The sequence below is a fragment of the Vitis vinifera genome, chromosome 15 (genome assembly GCF_030704535.1).
Source record: "Vitis vinifera cultivar Pinot Noir 40024 chromosome 15, ASM3070453v1".
In the NCBI taxonomy this organism is placed as follows: domain Eukaryota; kingdom Viridiplantae; phylum Streptophyta; class Magnoliopsida; order Vitales; family Vitaceae; genus Vitis; species Vitis vinifera.
In genome coordinates this window covers 10,040,006-10,059,014 of record NC_081819.1, presented here as the reverse complement: position 1 = coordinate 10,059,014, position 19,009 = coordinate 10,040,006, and the positions used below count along the sequence as shown (strand labels likewise).

At 35.9% G+C, this 19,009-nt stretch overlaps 1 protein-coding gene across 9 annotated transcripts in view; it reads right to left on the bottom strand.

Moving 5' to 3' along the window:
• Positions 1–871: 871 nt before the first annotated feature.
• The window catches only part of LOC100262416 (uncharacterized), a 121,280-nt gene continuing 103,142 nt past the window's right edge, over positions 872–19,009 (bottom strand). For all 9 annotated transcript variants that reach the window (XM_010662944.3, XM_010662945.3, XM_010662946.3 and 6 more), the window contains exons 17-21: positions 18,365–18,435; positions 4,759–4,878; positions 3,831–3,919; positions 1,833–1,878; positions 872–1,216 (exon numbers count right to left, since the gene is read on the bottom strand). In XM_010662944.3, the coding sequence (XP_010661246.1) occupies positions 1,184–1,216; positions 1,833–1,878; positions 3,831–3,919; positions 4,759–4,878; positions 18,365–18,435 (359 nt within the window). In that variant the 3' untranslated portion in view covers positions 872–1,183. The remainder of the gene's footprint in view (positions 1,217–1,832; positions 1,879–3,830; positions 3,920–4,758; positions 4,879–18,364; positions 18,436–19,009) is intronic.

Sequence of the window (19,009 nt, the reverse complement as noted above, 5' to 3'; positions counted from 1 at the left end):
AGAAAAGCCCAAGAACTTAAAAAATTATTATTATTTAAACCCCAAGACCTTAAAATAATAATAATAATAATAATAATAATAATAATAATAATAATGGATTGTCCATAAAAAAATCAAAACATGATGAGATAAATACATCCAAGTATAACAATTTTACACTTTGAAAAAATAAGATACTTATTTTCTAGTTGCATGTGGAAATTAGAAACACTTTAAATGATTGTGCTTGACAATAATTTTAAAAAGGTTTTTTAACATTTTAAATATTTAAAAAATAATTTTTTCTTAAATATTGCAAAAACTAAAATCATTTCCTTAAATCGCTATCAAACGCACTCTTAGAGCCCGATTGATAGTGGTTTTACTCAAAAATGTTTTTGATGAAAACGTTGTTTTTGTAAATGCTTTTAGAATAATCATATATAAAATGTTTTTCTTAAAAACATTGTAAGTCATTTTTTCAAATTTGTATAAATGTTTTCTAAATTTTGTCAAATCTCTATTTTTTTTTTCAAGAACACTTTTTAAGATAAAATCACTAACAACCGAATTCTTATAGGTAAGTAAAACCCAGATCCATTGACTAGTGGAGTGAAAGCGTGTGGTATAGACTACTTAGTTGGCATATTCAACATGCCAGGGAGTGGGGGACTATTTCTCCTACAATGGGAGAGGAGGGAGCCAACCCCCTTTTGTTTTTTTTGCTACTTTTCTTCTATACTTTGCTTGCAGACTTCTTTTTTTCTTCAAAGAATTGGAAAAGAGCCCAACCCTTTCCTCAACGTTTTTTTATTTTAAAGTTTGCTAGTCCACATTCCAGAGCAGCTAGAAAAGGCAACATCACATTCTCAAACAACCAAAACCATAGAAATAAGGTAATGGAATGATCATAATTCAGATTATCAGCATCTCTCTCATCACAAAACTGTCTTTTTCACTATGTCTTCATTTGTCTGTAGAATCTATCAGTCACAGTATTCTTCTCCTTTCAAATAATTTCTCCCTACAACGATCCCACCTTTTTTTTAAGATCCCACCCGGCCAGGAGGAGGGCTCTTCTTTTATTGCCACTGTTACACAAGGTTTAGTTACATATATTACAAACCTTAATGAGGACTTTTATTGTTCTGTTTCCTCCAAGAATAAATACTAAGACCATTGTGCTCAAAAGGGCGAAGATGATCTATGCTCTTCCTTTCCTCTTCTCGTCTAATGCCTGCACCAGAATGAGAAATTACTGAATCAGATCAGCGGTCTCGTTTAACAGGACTAGACCATTCGATAAAGCATGCAAATGTTCTGTAAAAGAAAGAATACATCTATGGGTGATCCTCCTAAGGGTGAAATTGAATGAACCCTTGCATGGTTTATGCAGCTACAAAAGCCCTCAAATTCAATAAGCCAATCACCAGAAACTTAGGTTAAATACCTCAGGCCTACTTCTCCTATTTCTCAAGAATCCCCACCATCCGCTCCAACAGAAGAAACAACTATGATGTTCATAAAACATATATGTAAAGATGCAATGAGCTCTCATTGGCTACTAGGACATTGAAAATTGTATGCTGCAACTAATATTATTCTTTCGCTGCGAAGTGTCAAGCAAAGAGTTTATACCAGACTCATGGAAATTGTGTACTACACAAAAAAATAGGTGTAGTAATGAAGTTGTAAGAGATAATCGATTGAATACACTTCATGTACCCGGTATGAATTTTTATTCCAATAATTGTAGTTGTCAATGAATGGGATGAAATATAGGGTTTGCCAAGGGCATGATGCCAACTATGCAGGAGTGAGACTATTTAAGAGATTGTGATAAGAAAGAATACCCTGCTTTGGAACATTCTCATGGTCAACACGATAGTATCACGCATTCTACAAAAGAAAATGAATAGCATCATATTAGACTTCAATGTGTAAGTAGGGAGCAAAGAGAACATTATAACATGTCTTTCTGATAACCTAACAATGATGATAACCATTCATTTAAGATAAGAAAAGGAGAAGATATAAAGAGTCTATGCATCCAAGCTGTTAGCATTGGTTGAGCCTAAAACTTCTAGGGAGCAAAAAAATATGAAATTGACGGCAGTATTTTAACCCATGGCAAAAACATTCCATGGATTGAAAGTGATAAGATATATTTGCATCAAATATGTCCAATCAACGAACAGGTGAAAAATCAAGGATAACAATTGTGAAAAATGAAAATACGTGAACAGTAGTCAAAATGAAATGTTTTTTTTTTTTTTTTTAGAAATCTTTTCATTTTTGGAAATAAAAACAATGAGAATGTTTTTCTTTGAATCCTTTCCTCTTACTAATGGGCTTGCACTTTTGAAAACACAAAAAAACAACATTTTAACATTTTTTATATATGACCCAATTACAGGAATTACTTCATCGTTTTCACTTCCAAAAACAGAAAAATTTCAGGTCCTTAGAACCTTCATTTATGGTTAAGATTCACTATTGTTACCAAGAGGTTCCTTAATCGACACTTCCTCAATAAAGGATGATCGTACTTGGAGCTTAAGTACTCAATGAAAAGATATTGAAGTCCCTGATAAAGAGATGGATTATCCGTGGGTTTATCAACCCAAGGGTCAGAATCTCATGAAAAATATCAAAATTAGTCTTCCCACTACATCTTTTGTACACAAAGAGACATCTTCAGGTTTCAACTAGGGAACAGAAGGTTTTCTCATATAACAAGATATTGTAGTTAACCAAAATGTCCACTAATGGGTTCTGTCCAGATCATTTACATATTATAAATGTGCCAGACTATAGTTCCAGGAAATAAAACAAAAACCGAATTTTCAATTAACAAGCATATGCCCATGATACTTGTCTGCCAAATATTGATTCTAATTTTATAAAGCTTATGATACCCGGACTCCCCAACTTCACTCAGCATACTTGCATCGACATGACATGGTATGAGTGTGGGAATGGGATCCTTAATGGATATTCCTACTTTGTTTCGAATATGGATGTTTGCTTTAGTTTTTTTTTTTTTTTTTTTTAATTTTTTATTTATCAGAATATGGATGTTTGATTTTGGTTGCTTTATATTTTTATCTTTAATTTCTTTGGTGGGTAATTACAATTGAAAGAAGAAAAAACAAGAGAAATTTAACAGCATGATGAGGGCCAAAGAGAAACAAAAGAGAATTCTTATAAAAAATATCTTCGCTTTTGTTTGATTGTCTTTTTCACTTTTCCTTTTATTTTGTCACATCCAAGTGTCTATAGCCATTGTCAAGATCCTTTTTAGCTGAGTTCCCATGCTCTAAAGTTTGTAGATGTGAAGGATCAGACACTTACATTCCTATACCCAACACCTGCACCCAAACCCATGCAACATAAATTTTATGTAAGAACCTTAGCATGGGTACAACCTTTTTCTTCATTCCTATATATTAAGACAGCTGAAGCTGAGTAATCATATTGATTACAAACCTCTTCTTCTATGCTTTTTTTCTCTGGTTTGTTTCCTACTCTTCCTCTTTCCTATTTGTAAGACCTAAAACCTTGTCCTAACTATGGCAGCTACATTCGAGTACCAATACCATGAGAAAATTGCTTGATATACTTTCTGTCTGAATCTCTTCCTGTTTATTTAGCTTATGATATAGTGATGAAGAATCCTTGGTTCTTTTTACAATACATTCAAGAAGAAAAGATCATAGAGATATAGAGAATAAATGGATAACAAAAATTGGGTGTGTAGTCCATGATAACATCCAATGAACTTGAGAAGAAAACACTGTAAGATCAACACTAATCTGGCAACACATTTGTAAGTGGAAGTAGTTTCTCACCCTACATCATTGTACGCATTAAAAGGATAGGAAGATCCATCAGAACATGTTAAAACAAATTGCGCTGAGAGCCCAGAAGGAATTTTGATCTGCACAATCAACATATTAGAAAAAATATATCTTACCATAGAAGGATAGATTTTATCTAGAACAATTTTATCAAGCTTTAACATAATCTTTCAAGTTCATGAAAAATTAAGTCCCAGAAATATATAGCATTCAATGCTGCTGCACTGATGACTACTTTTATCATTTTTTGATAATTGAGGAACCTTCCATGGCCAAGCCCTTAGGACTCTCCATAAGGACCCAAACCTCGGAGTGCTGACCGCCCCGCAACAACCAGCACTGGGGGTATCATCAGTGGCAGGATTCGAACTTGGGACTATGTGCCACTTACTGGGACCACACTTCTCAGTGTTCACCCTGACCAACTAGGCTACCCTGGCGGGTTGCACCGATGACTACTTAAAAAAACTTAAAATTAAAAATCATTTAAAGACACTTCTACAGATGTTGGAGAGGCAAAAGGATTTCAAATCTGCTTCAAGTTACAAAATTTTATATTTTCATAATCTTGGTTGTGAAACTAAATCATGAAAAACAATAAAGCAATAGTAAAATTTTCAATGAGAAAACTAAAAAAAACAACAAAATATGCCCACAACTAATTGTTTGGTTTTTGGATTTGCTATATTCCTTCTAACATATTTTTGTACTGTTAAATGTGTAAAAAATAGTCCAATACCATTTACAGTTAAAACCTTGACTTCCTAAAAAGTAGCTTAAACCTTAAAAGGTTTTTTATTTTTTTTTTCTATTCTTTCTTTCTTTTTTCTTCCTGTGTTTATTTTTTGTTTTTTTTTTTTTTCTTTTGTTATCTGTTTTTTATTTTATTTATAACAATGCATGAAAAGCAGAAACATACTGATAAGTGCTTTGAAAAGTTCTCTGCAATCTGCGAAGTTTCTGTACTATTGACCTTCACTTGGTAGCTTGACCGTCTCAAAATGAGAGTTGCAGCTTCCCAATTATCAAGAGAATCCATCTGTTGAATTTCATGGAAAAGTTGTAATTTCATATTTAATGCTAGAGAATAATCAAAACCTGAAGTTTCATGCCTTAAATACAATCTTGTATTGAAACTAGTGAAGGAAAAGAAAGATTGTTGATGTTGTGGGAATGACTTGGGAATAGGCCTTTAAAATTAGGGTTAATTTAAGTACCAATTGATTTTAAGAACTAAGCCTATTAAAGCCAACCCAAAATCCACATGTTGTGTCCTGCATATAATTCTCCATATAGATTATAAAAATAGATAACAAATAGGTCTATAAAGTACAAGAGGAATGACATTCCTTTCCTGGCATCTAGCTTTGGGCTCTTTTATATTTCTTAGGATTTAAGCTCATAATATGCCTCATGTGCAATCTCATACCTGCATCTAGAGAGGCAGAAAGATTGCAAACAAATCGTAGGCAACCTCCTTTGGGCTTGCATGTGACTTTAATAAATTGTGGGAAATCAATATAGCAATGAAGTTCAAACTCATGACCTCTCATAAAACAAGGCTCTGATATCAAGTACAACAACCAAGTTTCGTAAAAGTATAAGTTACTAGAATTTCAGTCTACAATGTATATCATGATCTCTAATACTTACATTGTCTATTTGGTTTGCACATTTGATGGAAAGACCTTTCATCCTTCCATATATACCTTTAAATACTTATTTTGTGTCTTAACAAAAAAAAAAACAGAGAGAGAGAAAGATGAAGAAGCCAACAAAAAACAGAACAAAAGGAAAAGAAAATATAGGACACAACAAAACAAACAAACAAACAAGTCATGTAACTAATGGGAACACAATTTTTAATGTGGAAACCCTTCAAAATAAAGGTAAAACCATGGCACCATGTCTAGTAGAAAGATCTCGCTACAAGGAAAACTAATGAATATTATAATGTAAATGTCTTCAAACCCAACATCTTCGACATGCTTTGACTCTTCCACCAATCCCTCCTAATGAATTGCATGTGATCATTACACTAACTACAAGTGAAAATCTTAACCATTCGAATCATAAAATGGGACCTCCCACACTGAACACTACCTAACACAAATCTCAATTTTTTTTTTCCTTTTTTTAAAATTTCAATAACATGGAAACTCGCGTTAAGGTAGTCCATACATCAACTTAATATAAGATATTGGCCTACCCTTATGTGACAACTTAAACTTTTAGGTTAAATTGGTAGTTTAATATGGTATCAAAGCCTTTTTCAGGAGAATCATAAGTTTGAACCTCATCGCTTGTTTATTTCCTACATTTATTGAGCCTAGAGGTAAGATCAAAGGAGCTTGCCCATGAAGCAAGATGAATGGGGAATGCCCTTAAAAGTTGTGGTGCAAAAGGCCAAAAAGGAAGTGAGGAAAGGAATGGTATCCCAAAAAACCTTTGGAGTCCTCGCCTTTTCCTTAAAAATCTTGACATTTCTTTCCCACCACAACCTAAATCAAAGCTAGACAAGCAATTTGCCACAATACCAAGCCTCTACTCGAACTTCCCAATCCCTTATATGCAATGGTCATCATGTCACAACTACTCCTAAGAGGAACCCATTCCCGCTTAGCCAATCTAAATAATCTATGCCACAACCCCCAAGTCAAAGAGCAACGTAAAAAAGGATGATTGACTGATTCTCCACCCTCTATACACAACATACAAACATCAGGATTAAAGGTTCTTCTCAGTTGTAGCATGTCATTGGTGTTTACCTTCTTGTGTGCCACTAACTAAGCAAAGGACTTAACCTTAAGAGGGACTTGAGATTTCCAAACAAAATTAGTAGGGAGCAAAGGAGCTAGGTCAGAATTAAGTCCAAATATTTGCCTAAACACTAACAAAATAATCTTAAGAGTTTGCAATTCTTCCAAACAGGCTCTAGAAAAGATGGTGTCATCTACAAATTGCAAATGGGACAATCTAGCTCTACCCCTTCCTATAATGAAGCCAACCAACAATCTAGTCTCTTCAACTCTCAACATCATCCTATAACACATCAACTACAATGATAAAGAGAAAATGGGACATTGGATCTCCTTGTCTTGGTCCTCTAGATGCTTTGACCCAACCTTTCGGCTTTTCATTCATTAGGATTGCAAAAGTCATCGATGACAAACAACCTCTCATCCAAGTCCTCTATCTAGGACTAAACCCCTTCCTTTCCAATACATGGTTTAGAAAACCCCAATTGACATGATCATAAGCCTTTTCAAAATTAATTTTGAACTACCCCTTCCTCTCCGAAGCATCTTTTCTCATCTACTATTTCATTGGTTATCAACATTGCATCCAATATTAGCCTCCCCTAAACAAAAGCTCCTTGTGTTAGATGGATGGTTTCATGAAGGACATCTCATAACTGCCCTGATAAGACTTCGACTATGACTTTATACAAACTTGTAATCAAGCTAATAGGTCTAAAGTAGGAAATCTTTTTGGTTTGACTCTTTTTGGGCACTATAACTACAAACATTGGTGCTCTAATTAATTACCCGCTTTTATGGAATACTAAGAACACCCTCACTAGATCCTCCTTAATCATATCCCAACACTCTTGTAACATAACAATGGTAAAATCATTCGGCCTAGGTGCCCCATCCCTATCTAACTAAAAAATGGCTTTACAAATCTCTTCTTCAATAAAGGGGAGTTCCAACCAAGAAGCACTTTTTGCTAGATGGGCAACTAGTCTAACCCTTTTAACCTCCAAGACTCTCCAGAGGGACTTGTATAAAGCTTTTTTAAAAAATACAATACCTCCTCTAAGATACCATCAATGTTATCTAACATTCCTCCTCTTTCATTCTCCAAGATCTTGATTGAGACCAAAAAGGAGCCTATTACCACCTCTTCATTGCTAAGCTTCTTTGAATTCTAAATAATCAAAGCCCCTCCTGAAGCCCCACAAGTTGGAAGAGAAGTCCAAGCCTTATTCCTAGTTGTCCAGACATTACTCACAAACCTTCTATCGCAAACCTCCCTTTTTGTTTCTTGAAGCATCACAATATCTGGGTTCTCATGTTGCAAAAAATCTTTAACCACCATTATTTTTCTCCTAGATCCTAATCCTTGCATATTCCAACTAATGATCTTCATAAAAAAACTGCTCTATCCCCAAACCTACAAACCAACTCCTAAAAAACTTAAAAAAAATTGTGGAAGATCTATACTTACATTTAAAATACACCTTATCTAGCACTTTTGCTTTGTTACTTTCTGAATGGAAGGACCACATGCTACTGGAAGAGAAAAATGCAACACAAGTTTTTATAGAACTACCAATGCAAAATTACATGCATGAAGTAAAAGCAAATTGAGAGCTTAGTTTCAATATTTAGTAAGAATAAGATTGTCACTAAAAGAAAACTAGTATTGAATTTATGAAACCATATATGATGAGCTGATGTATTTTTGCATTAGTAGGTGAACTACTACAATTCAAATCTAGAATTCAAAGGTGAATTGCTATAAACATTTTAAATAAAAACATACATAAAGCAGAAGTTTTCAATTATCACAAGTAAAACTCCCTCCCTCATTGGAATAAGTCTCAAATTCCTAAAAGATTCCTTTTGTTTAAAAGTTTCTTGTAGAAGAGAACTTATCTTGAGGTTTTTTTTTTTGTTTTTTGTTTTGTTTTGGTTTTTTTTTTTTTTTTTAATAAAAATAAGAGTTCTTATAGAGAATTTATCAATGTTAGCAATGGAAAACTTCAATTGTTGGTAAGAAACATCACCTAGACACCTTATACCATCCTTTTTTGAGTGACTCTTTTTAGCCAGTCTAGTCGTAAGGAACAAGCTACACAAATTACTTCTTCCTGGTGATCGTTACTATGGATAAAGATTGTATTTCTCATTCATATTTTAAAAATATACAATCTTAGAAATATATACAACAGAAAAAAAAAAAAAAAGAATTAAGGAAAGAATTGGAAACTACCCTATTAAAGATCCCTACAAATCAGGAATTATACACACAAATCTACATAACTAGATATCCACATAGCGGTACACATACACACAACCATATATTAAGTTGCATACATAGTTCTATATCTTCCATAGTTGTATATTACAACCGTAATAATCTTCAACACTCTCCCTCAAGTTGGTGAATAGATATTATCCATTCCCAACTTGATACCGTTTCTTGAAATCGGGCATTGGTTAATACTTTCATTAAAACATTGGCTAATTGACCTCCAATGGACACATATGGTCTACAAATTAAGCCATTATCCAACTTCTTCTTAATAAAATGGTTGTCTACTTCCACATGCTTGGTTCTATAATGTTGTACTGGGTTATGTGCAATGTTAATGGCCGACTTATTGTCACAAAAAAGTCTCATCGGTGTCTCCCGCTTAATCTTCAAGTCCTTCAAGATAATCTTGAGCTAAAGCAACTCACAGATTTGTTGGGCCATTGCACGAAACTTTCTCTTGCAATAGATCTTACAACAATGTTTTGTTTTTTACTCCTCCAAGTTAACAATTCCCCTCCAAGAGAAGTGCAATATCCTGTAGTAGACCTCTAATCAACAACTAATCCTGCATAATCTACATTAGTATAAGCCTTCAATGATAGCTCAGTGCTTTTCTTAAATAAAATTCCTTTATTTGGAGTTGCTTTCAGGTAGTGTAGGATTTTGTATATAGCTTGTAAATGAACTTCCCTCGGATTATGCATAAATTGACTCATTAGGTTGACTACATAGGCTATGTCCAGTCACGTATGTGAGAGGTAGATCAACTTGCCAACCAATCTCTAGTACATACCCTTGTCTATGGCTACATCCTCACTTGTTTCTCCAAGCTTGTGATTAGGATCAATAGGTATGTCAGCTATTTTAAATTTTGTTTTTCCTGTCTCTTGCAACAAGTCAATAATATACTTCTATTGGGAGACAAAAATTCACTTTTTGAGTGAGCCACTTTAACTCCTAAGAAATACTTTTAGTCTTCTAAGATCCTCTATTTCAAACACTTTTGCTAAGCACTACTTCAATGTTTCTCTTTCTTCAAGATCATTTCCAGTCATTATCATATAGTTCACATAAACTAGTTAGGCAATTACTCCCCCTGAGGCCGAGTGTTTAACAAATAAGGTGTGGCCATCGTGGCATTGTTTGTAGCTAATAGTTATCATGATTTTGGCAAATCTTCCAAACAAAGCCTATGGAGACTGTTTTAGCCTATACAAAACTTTCATAAATTTACATACCTTTTTTCCTTTCAAGTGCATGTTAAAACCAAGTGGAAGAACCATACAAATTTCCTATGGTTGAATTGGATAGGGTTTGCAAACATGCTTGGATAATTGACATATTTCACACTGAAAACCATCCGAATTTTTAGTGAATAATGATGGAAAGAGTTTTTTGAGATATAAGAAACTAGGATGTCCTAGATGATAGTGTCATAACATAACATCACTATCTTTATTAGAACTAAAGACAGAAAGAGACAGTTTTTCACTAATTGTCGGTTGAGGTTGTCTTTCAATATAATTAGTCACCTTGAAGATATAGAGTCCTGAACACACCTTAGCGTTATCAATTGTCTTCCCCGAATTCCAATCCTAAAAGACATAATGGTTTTGGAAAAATTTAGTAACATAGTTCTTTTCTTAAGTGAGTTTACTAATGAACAAAAGATTGCAATCCAAGATTGGAACCAAAAGAACAGAGTCAAGAGTTACGTCCTTAGAGATGGCAACATAACCTGTACCAACCACCTTTGAGAGAGAACCATCAGCTATACAAACCATATAATCCCTAGAACAAGGTGTATAGTTTTGAAAAATTATAGCACCTCCAGTCATGTGAACAAAAGCTCCTAAGTCAACAATCCAAGGACTCAAATTTTCCTTTTTTTCTTTCAGGGCAACAAGAAAATTACCTTTTTAAGCTAAGGATCCGAACTTGATGATAGAACTAGAGGAATTTACCCCTTGCGGGCACTGGCTAAATATTTATTGTAACAATTCCAATTGCTCTTTATTAGCACCTCCGGTCATGTGAACAAAAGCTCCTAAGTCAACAATCCAAGGACTCAAATTTTCCTTTTTTTCTTTCAAGGCAACAAGAAAATTACCTTTTTAAGCTAAGGATCCGAACTTGATGATAGAACTAGAGGAATTTACCCTTTGCGGGCACTGGCTAAATATTTATTGTAACAATTCCAATTGCTCTTTATTAGCACCTCCAGTCATGTGAACAAAAGCTCCTAAGTCAACAATCCAAGGACTCAAATTTTCCTTTTTTTCTTTCAGGGCAACAAGAAAATTACCTTTTTAAGCTAAGGATCCGAACTTGATGATAGAACTAGAGGAATTTACCCCTTGCGAGCACTGGCTAAATATTTATTGTAACAATTCCAATTGCTCTTTATTGAACGGATTGGAATTGTGTGGTTTTGGGTTGTTTTCAATGGTAACATGGTGTCCTCGACTTTCTCTATGATTTTGAGGACGTAATGACTTCCAAGCCCCTGGTTTCCCATGAATTTTCTAGCATGTGTCCTTGGTGTGACCTGGTTTTCGGCAATGATCACACCCAGGTCTCCCTTTTCTTGGTCGATTGTCATTAGATTGGGAGGACCCCAAGCCGCTAAGGCTGAACCCTTGGTGACAGGTTGGTTGGTTTGTGACCTCAACATGACTTTCATTCTACTTTCTTCTTGACGCACTTCTGAGACAACTTCTCAAATGTTGGGTAAAGGTTTCTTGAGTGGAGGTGACTTCTAAGGTTAAAGAGTCCTTCTTGGTGGCCATTCCGTATTTGGTTATAGACAGATTGAATGGTTCAGAATTAGCTCTAATACCATGAAGAAATTAGAGAGAAAAAAAACTTCTCTTATTTTTCACTCTACTTCCAAAGTGATTCTTGCATTGATATTTATACATGAATGACTAAGGTCCTTTGCCTTAGAAAAAAAAAAAATCTAATCCTTAATTTTAAGAGAGTCTTTCATAAAATCAGGAAATAAAATTAGAATAAGAAACAATTGTATGCAGTACAGCTGGCGGTATAGATGTACCTTCTGGATTTCCACATCTCAGCTTCTTGTAGTAGGTACACCAAATAGTGTCCTAGTTCATTGTTTTGGACAAATCAGCCATTGATGAAGGATTCATGCCGTCAGTTACTTGAGTTTGGGCAATGTTGGAGTTGTCAACAATCTCAAACATGGTGGGTAGAATTCATGAATAGTTTTAGAGAAAAATATAGTAGAGTGCCTTTGAAATGGCAATGAAGGCCATCAAACTAGGATTCAAAAAACAAAGGAAAACAGGTACTACAACTCAATAATGAAGGTTGAAAAGAAAAAAATCCCAAGCAGCCTAATTCGGGTCTGATAACATGTGGATAAAAATTGCATTTCTCATTCATATTTAAAAGTTTACAACCTTAAAAATATATACAACAAAGAAAAGAAAGAATAAGGAAAGAATTGGAAACTACCCTATTAAAGATCCCTACAAATCAAGGATTATATACACAAATATACATAAATCAGCCATTGATGAAGGATTCATGCCATCAGTTACTTGAGTTTGGGCAATGTTGGAGTTGTCAACAATCTCAAACATGGTGGGTAGAATTCATGAATAGTTTTAGAGAAAAATATAGTAGAGTGCCCTTGAAATGGCAATGAAGGTCGTCAAACTAGGATTCAAAAAACAAAGGAAAACAGGTACTACAACTCAACAATGAAGGTTGAAAAGAAAAAAATCCCAAGCAGCCTAATTCGGGTCTGATAACATGTGTATAAAAATTGCATTTCTCATTCATATTTAAAAGTTTACAACCTTAAAAATATATATAACAAAGAAAAGAAAGAATAAGGAAAGAATTGGAAACTACCCTATTAAAGATCCCTACAAATCAAGGATTATATACACAAATATACATAAATCTACATACATAGATATGCATATAGCGATACAAAAACACACAACCATATATTACGACTGTATATGTTAGATAGTGTATGGTTATTTAGGTTATTTACTTTTCCTTTTCCTTTTCTTTCCTTATTGTATTGTGGGTCCCACTAACATGTATATATATACCCAAGTCCAATGTGTATTATTAATAGTTTTTCAATAACAAAAATTAGGGATTCTCCCTTTTCTCTCTTTTCACATGGTATCAGAGCCTAGGGAGAAAAAAAAAACCTAATTATTTCCGGTTTATCCGTGAATCAATTCTGGGAAACCTTTTAGTGACTGTATTTCATTCTGGTCACCTTTCCCATCTCCTAAAGCTTTCCGATCAACCATATCGCCGTTAGAAAACCCTCACCACCGGCGACTTTTTCCGGCAAAGTCCTTTTCCGACACCGACCATACCATCAGGTGCGCAAGGAGATCTTCAAGTTTTGTCAAAGCACCGGAGGGAGATTCTCAGCCGCGATTTGAAGCCATATTAGGGTTCTCTTCGATCCAAACATATTTTGTTCTCCAGATAAGTAGATATGACTACTAAAAGTTTCATTTTTTCCTCTTGTCATATTTGGATCTCCTATGATTACTTCGGAGAAATTGGTTGGCAGTGAAAATTATTTGCCTTGGTCTAACTCTATGGAGCTTTGGTTATGGGTCAAGGTTATGAGAATCACCAGGTTATGCAGGAGGCGGATATCCATGAGGTTGACAGAGTACAATGGAGGAAGATAGATGCTCAGTTATGTAGTGTGTTATGGCAATCAGTTGATCCTAAGATTCTGCTTCATCTTCGGGCCTACAAAACATGCTTTAAATTTTGGAATTAGGCGAAAGGGCTATACACGAATGATATCCAACGTTTTTATAAGGTGGCTTCTTCTATTGTCAATGTCAGACAACAAGACATGGATTTATCTACTTATATTGGCCAGATTGTCTCTCTTAAGGAGGAATTCTTGACCGTGATGCCTCTTACTACTGATGTTGGGGATCAACGAACACAGATTGACAAGTTCTTCATGGTTCTTACGCTTATTGGCCTCCGTCTAGATCTTGAGACCGTCTGCGATCAGATTCTTGGCAGTTCCTCCGTTCCATCCTTGGATGATGTGTTTGCTCGCCTCCTCCGTATCTCCTCCACTCAGACTTTGCCATTTGATAACACTTCATATTCTTCTGTGTTAGTTTCTCAAACTAACTCTCGAGGAGGACGCACTGGTAACCGAGGTAGAGGCCAACGTCCTCATTGCACCTATTGCAATAAGCTTGGCCACACTCGTGATCGGTGTTATCAGTTACATGGGCGGCCTCCTCGTACTACCCATGTGGCCCAGTCATCTGATCCTCAGCCGCCTCAGCCTCCCAGTTCCTCCACATCTCAGGGTATTTCCCTCACTGACAGTGAGTATGATGACTATCTTCACTATCAGGCCACCAAGTCAGCTTTTGTTGCTTCTGTTGCCCAGACTGGCAATGCTTCTACTTGTCTTACCCACACATCTTCTCTTAGACCTTGGATTCTAGATTCTGGTGCTTTTGATCACATATCTGGTAATAAGGATCTTTTCTCTTCTATTACTACTACCTCTGCCTTACCTACTGTTACTTTAACTAATGGTTCCGAAACTATGGCTAAAGGTTTTGGTTTAACTCATCCTCTCCCTTCCCTACCTCTCCATTCTGTCCTTTATGCCCTTGAGTGTCCTTTTAATCTTATTTCCATCAGCAAAATAACTCGTACTCTTAACTGTTCTATCACTTTCTCTGATAAATTTGTGACCTTGCAGGACCGGAGTACGGGGAAGACGATTGGCATAGGACATGAGTCTCAAGGCCTCTATCGCCTCACCTCGCCTTCAACTCCTGTAGTTTGCATTTCCACTGATGCTCCCCTCCTCATCCACAGTCGCCTGGGCCACCCTAGTCTATCCAAGTTCCAGAAAATGGTCCCTCGTTTTTCATCTTTGTCGTTGCTTGCGTGTGAGTCCTGTTAGCTTGGGAAACATACTCGTGTCTCGTTCTCAAAGCGTTTGAATAATCGGGCAAAGTTTCCTTTTGAACTTATCCACACTGATGTTTGGGGTCCTTGTCGGACCGCGTCTACTTTAAGATTTCAGTATTTTGTCACTTTCATTGATGACTATTCTCGATGTACTTGGTTATTTTTAATAAAAAATCGAGCTGAGTTATTCTCTATTTTCCAGAAATTTTATGCTGAAATCCAAACCCAGTTCAATATTTCTATTCGTGTGTTACGCAGTGATAATGCCAGGGAATATTTTTCTACACCATTTACTTCATTTATGTCCTAACATGGGATCCTTCATCAGTCTTCTTGTACTCATACTCCTCAACAAAATGGGGTAGTTGAACATAAGAATCGACATTTTGTTGAGACAACTCGTACTCTCCTTCTCCATAGTAATGTTCCCTTTTGTTTTTGGGGGGACGCTGTTCTTACAACATGTTATTTGATTAATCGTATGCCCTCATCTATATTACACGATTAGATTCCTCATTCCCTTCTTTTCCCTGACCAACCACTTTATTTCCTTCCTCCTCGTGTTTTTGGTTGTACTTGCTTTGTTCATATTCTCACTCCTGGACAGGACAAACTTTCTGCCAAAGCCACAAAATGCATCTTCTTGGGATATTCCAGACTTCAAAAGGGTTATCGTTGTTATTCATCTGAGACTTATTACTACTTTCTCTCCGCTGATGTCACTTTCTTTGAGGACTCACCATTCTTCTCCACCTTTGAGTCTCTTCTTGTTTCTGAAGTCTTACCCCTTCCCATTATCTCCCCACCTGATGCAGTGCCTTCTCGCCCACTTCAGGTTTATCATCGCCGTCATCGTGTCACTGTTCCTCCTTCTCTGGCCGAGGTACCTGCTGACTCACTTCCTATCCCTTTGGCTTCTCTTGCCCTGGCTCGGCCTCCTTCTGCTAACTTACCCATTGCTCTTCGGAAAGGTAATTGATTTACTCGTAATCCTCATCCCATTTACAATTTTTTGAGTTACCATCGATTATCTTCACCTTATTCTGCATTTGTTTCTACTATATTTTCTGTTTCTCTTCCCAAGAGCACCCATGAGGCTCTTTCCCATCCAGGCTGGCGACAGGCAATGGTAGATGAAATGACTGCTTTACACTCCAATGACACTTGGGATCTTGTTGTTTTACCCTCTGGTAAATTTACAGTTGGTTGTCATTGGGTTTACACAGTTAAGGTTGACCCTGATGGTCAGATTGATTGCCTTAAGGCCTACTTAGTTGCTAAAGGCTATACTCAGGTTTATGGTTCTGATTATGGTGACACTTTCTCTCCTGTTGCCAAGATAGCTTCTGTTTATCTATTGCTCTCCATGGCTGCTATGCGTTCTTGGCCTCTTTATCAGTTAGATATTAAAAATGCTTTCCTTCATGGGGATCTTGCTAAGGAAGTTTATATGGAGCAACCACCTGGTTTTGTTGCTCAGGGGGAGTCTGGTTTAGTGTGCAGGTTACGTCATTCTCTATATGGCTGTAAACAATCTCCTCGAGCATGGTTTAGCCGTTTTAGTTCTGTTGTTCAGGAGTTTGGCATGTTCCGCAGTACAGCAATCCATTCCGTTTTCTATCATCATAACTCTTCGGGGCAGTGTATTTATCTGGTAGTTTATGTGGACGACATCGTCATTATAGGCAATGATCAAAATGGTATTCAGAAACTAAAGCAACACCTTTTCACCCACTTTCAGACTAAAGACTTAGGGAAACTCAAGTATTTCTTAGGGATTGAGATAGCTCAATCCAGTTCCGGTGTGGTTCTTTCCCAAAGGAAGTATGCTTTAAACATCTTGGAAGAAACAGGTATGTTAGACTGTAAACCGGTAGACACTCCTATAGATCCAAATGTCAAACTTATACCAGGACAGGGGGAGCCTTTAGGAGATCCTAGGAGATATCGACGACTTGTAGGTAAACTGAACTACCTCATCATTACTCGTCCAGACATTTCTTTTCCTATAAGTGTTGTTAGTCAATTCCTACAGTCACCATGTGATAGCCATTTGGATGTTGTAATCCGCATTCTTCGATATATCAAAAGCACACCAGCCCAAGGTGTGTTGTATGAGAACAAAGGTCATACCTAGGTTGTTGGTTACACAGATGCAGATTGGGCTGGCTCACCCACAAATAGACGTTCCACTTCCGGATATTGTGTTTTTATTGGAGGTAACCTAATATCTTGGAAGAGTAACAAATAAGATGTAGTGACCAGATCTAGTGCTGAAGCCGAGTATCGAGTTATGACTCTGGCAACATGTGAACTCATATGACTGACGCATCTTCTTCAGGAGTTGAGATTTGGAAAGGATGAACAGATGAAGCTCATCTGTGACAACCAAGCCGCTTTGCATATTGCATCCAATCCAGTCTTCCATGAAAGGACCAAACACATTGAAGTTGATTGTCACTTCATTAGAGAGAAGATCGCATCAGGATGTGTGGCGACTAGTTTTGTCAATTCAAATGATCAACTAGCAGATATTTTTACTAAATCTCTCAGAGGTCCTAGAATTAAATACATTTGTAACAAACTTGGTGCATATAACATATATGCTCCAGCTTGAGGGGGAGTGTTAGATAGTGTACAGTTATTTAGGTTATTCACTTTTTCTTTTCCTTTTCTTTCCTTATTGTATTGTGGGTCCCACTAACATGTATATATATACCCAAGTTCAATGTGTATTATTAACAGTTTTTCAATAACAAAAATTAGGGATTCTCCCTTTTCTCTCTTTTCATAGTATACATAGTTGTATATCTTCCACAGTTGTATATTATAGTTGTAATAATCTTCAACTGTTACCAAGTTGTCTACCACTTGCAACCAATCAAATATAAAGATAAAAAACCAAAAGACACAATTGGAGAAAAGATCTACCCCTCTTTGGAATTAAGCATGGGCAAGTAACAAGTTAATTATCAAAATAGTTGGCTAGACAGAGGGTACAAAGGGGCTAAGTGGCCAAAATCAAGTGATCAAATAAATTAAAATGAAAATTTCAGCTAAATTAGCTAATTGGAATCTCATACAAAGCATACAGGGGCAGCTTAACATAGGCAAACACACTCAATGAGGCAGTTTATTATTTTATATTAATTTTGTTGAAACTTCAATATATGTCAGTTTGTTTGCCAACCAAAACTCAACCTAGAGAGAACATTCAGCCATGTTCATACTAGTGGGAGGATGGAATAGCAACCAAAACTTCAATCATGAGTCTAAACTGAAGTGGTACAGTTGGTAAAACTATTAGGAATGTACCTATATTGGAGTTTCCCCCTAAATGATGTCAAAAAAATATCTTCCAATAAGCATATTAAATTTCAGGAAGCACCATTTTCCTATAAACTAACATTTTAAACTAGTTAGAAAGTGACTGAACATACTACATATCAGAAAGAGGATAAAAGTATCAAGTTTGTAATATCCTTCAACAAGTGCAAGAGATAAACCAAACCTACCAGCAGCAAAACACTAAACATAGCATGACCTTTAGATATATGTGAGTCAATCATCAGTTGCATTTCTGGGTCTACAATAAACAGAAGCACCCATCAGAATGTTGGGAAAATAGAAAAAAAGGTAATTGAGCAACAAAAGTCAGAACACCATATTGTGCCTGATTTTAAGAATGGCTGAAAGAATCAATAAAAAAGAATCAGGACATTAGACCATTGAAAAGATTAAAGACATAGTATTGAAGAAAAAATTAACTCAATATTTTCAAAATTTCAGCATGTAAAGACAAGATTATAGCTCAGATACCAAATAAAAGTGACTTTCTTCTGAAAGAAGGATTTTAATAGATACATCTACTACACATGAATTTATAAATATAATTGTGGCAGTTTGCTTATCTTGCTCTGATAAGGGTTGTGTGGCAAGAAAGAAATGTAAGGATTTTCTAGGACAAGGCGAGAACTTCAACTTCAGAGGATCTTTGGGACACAATTCATTTCTTAGTCTCCTTTTGGGCCTCTTGCACCACAACTTTTAAGGGTGTTTCCCTTTAATTTCAACCAAATTGATTGGATGTTGGTGTGCAGTTCCAAGTGTAAGGGCTAGTAAGGATAGATTATTTTTATACATTCCCACATGGGACATAA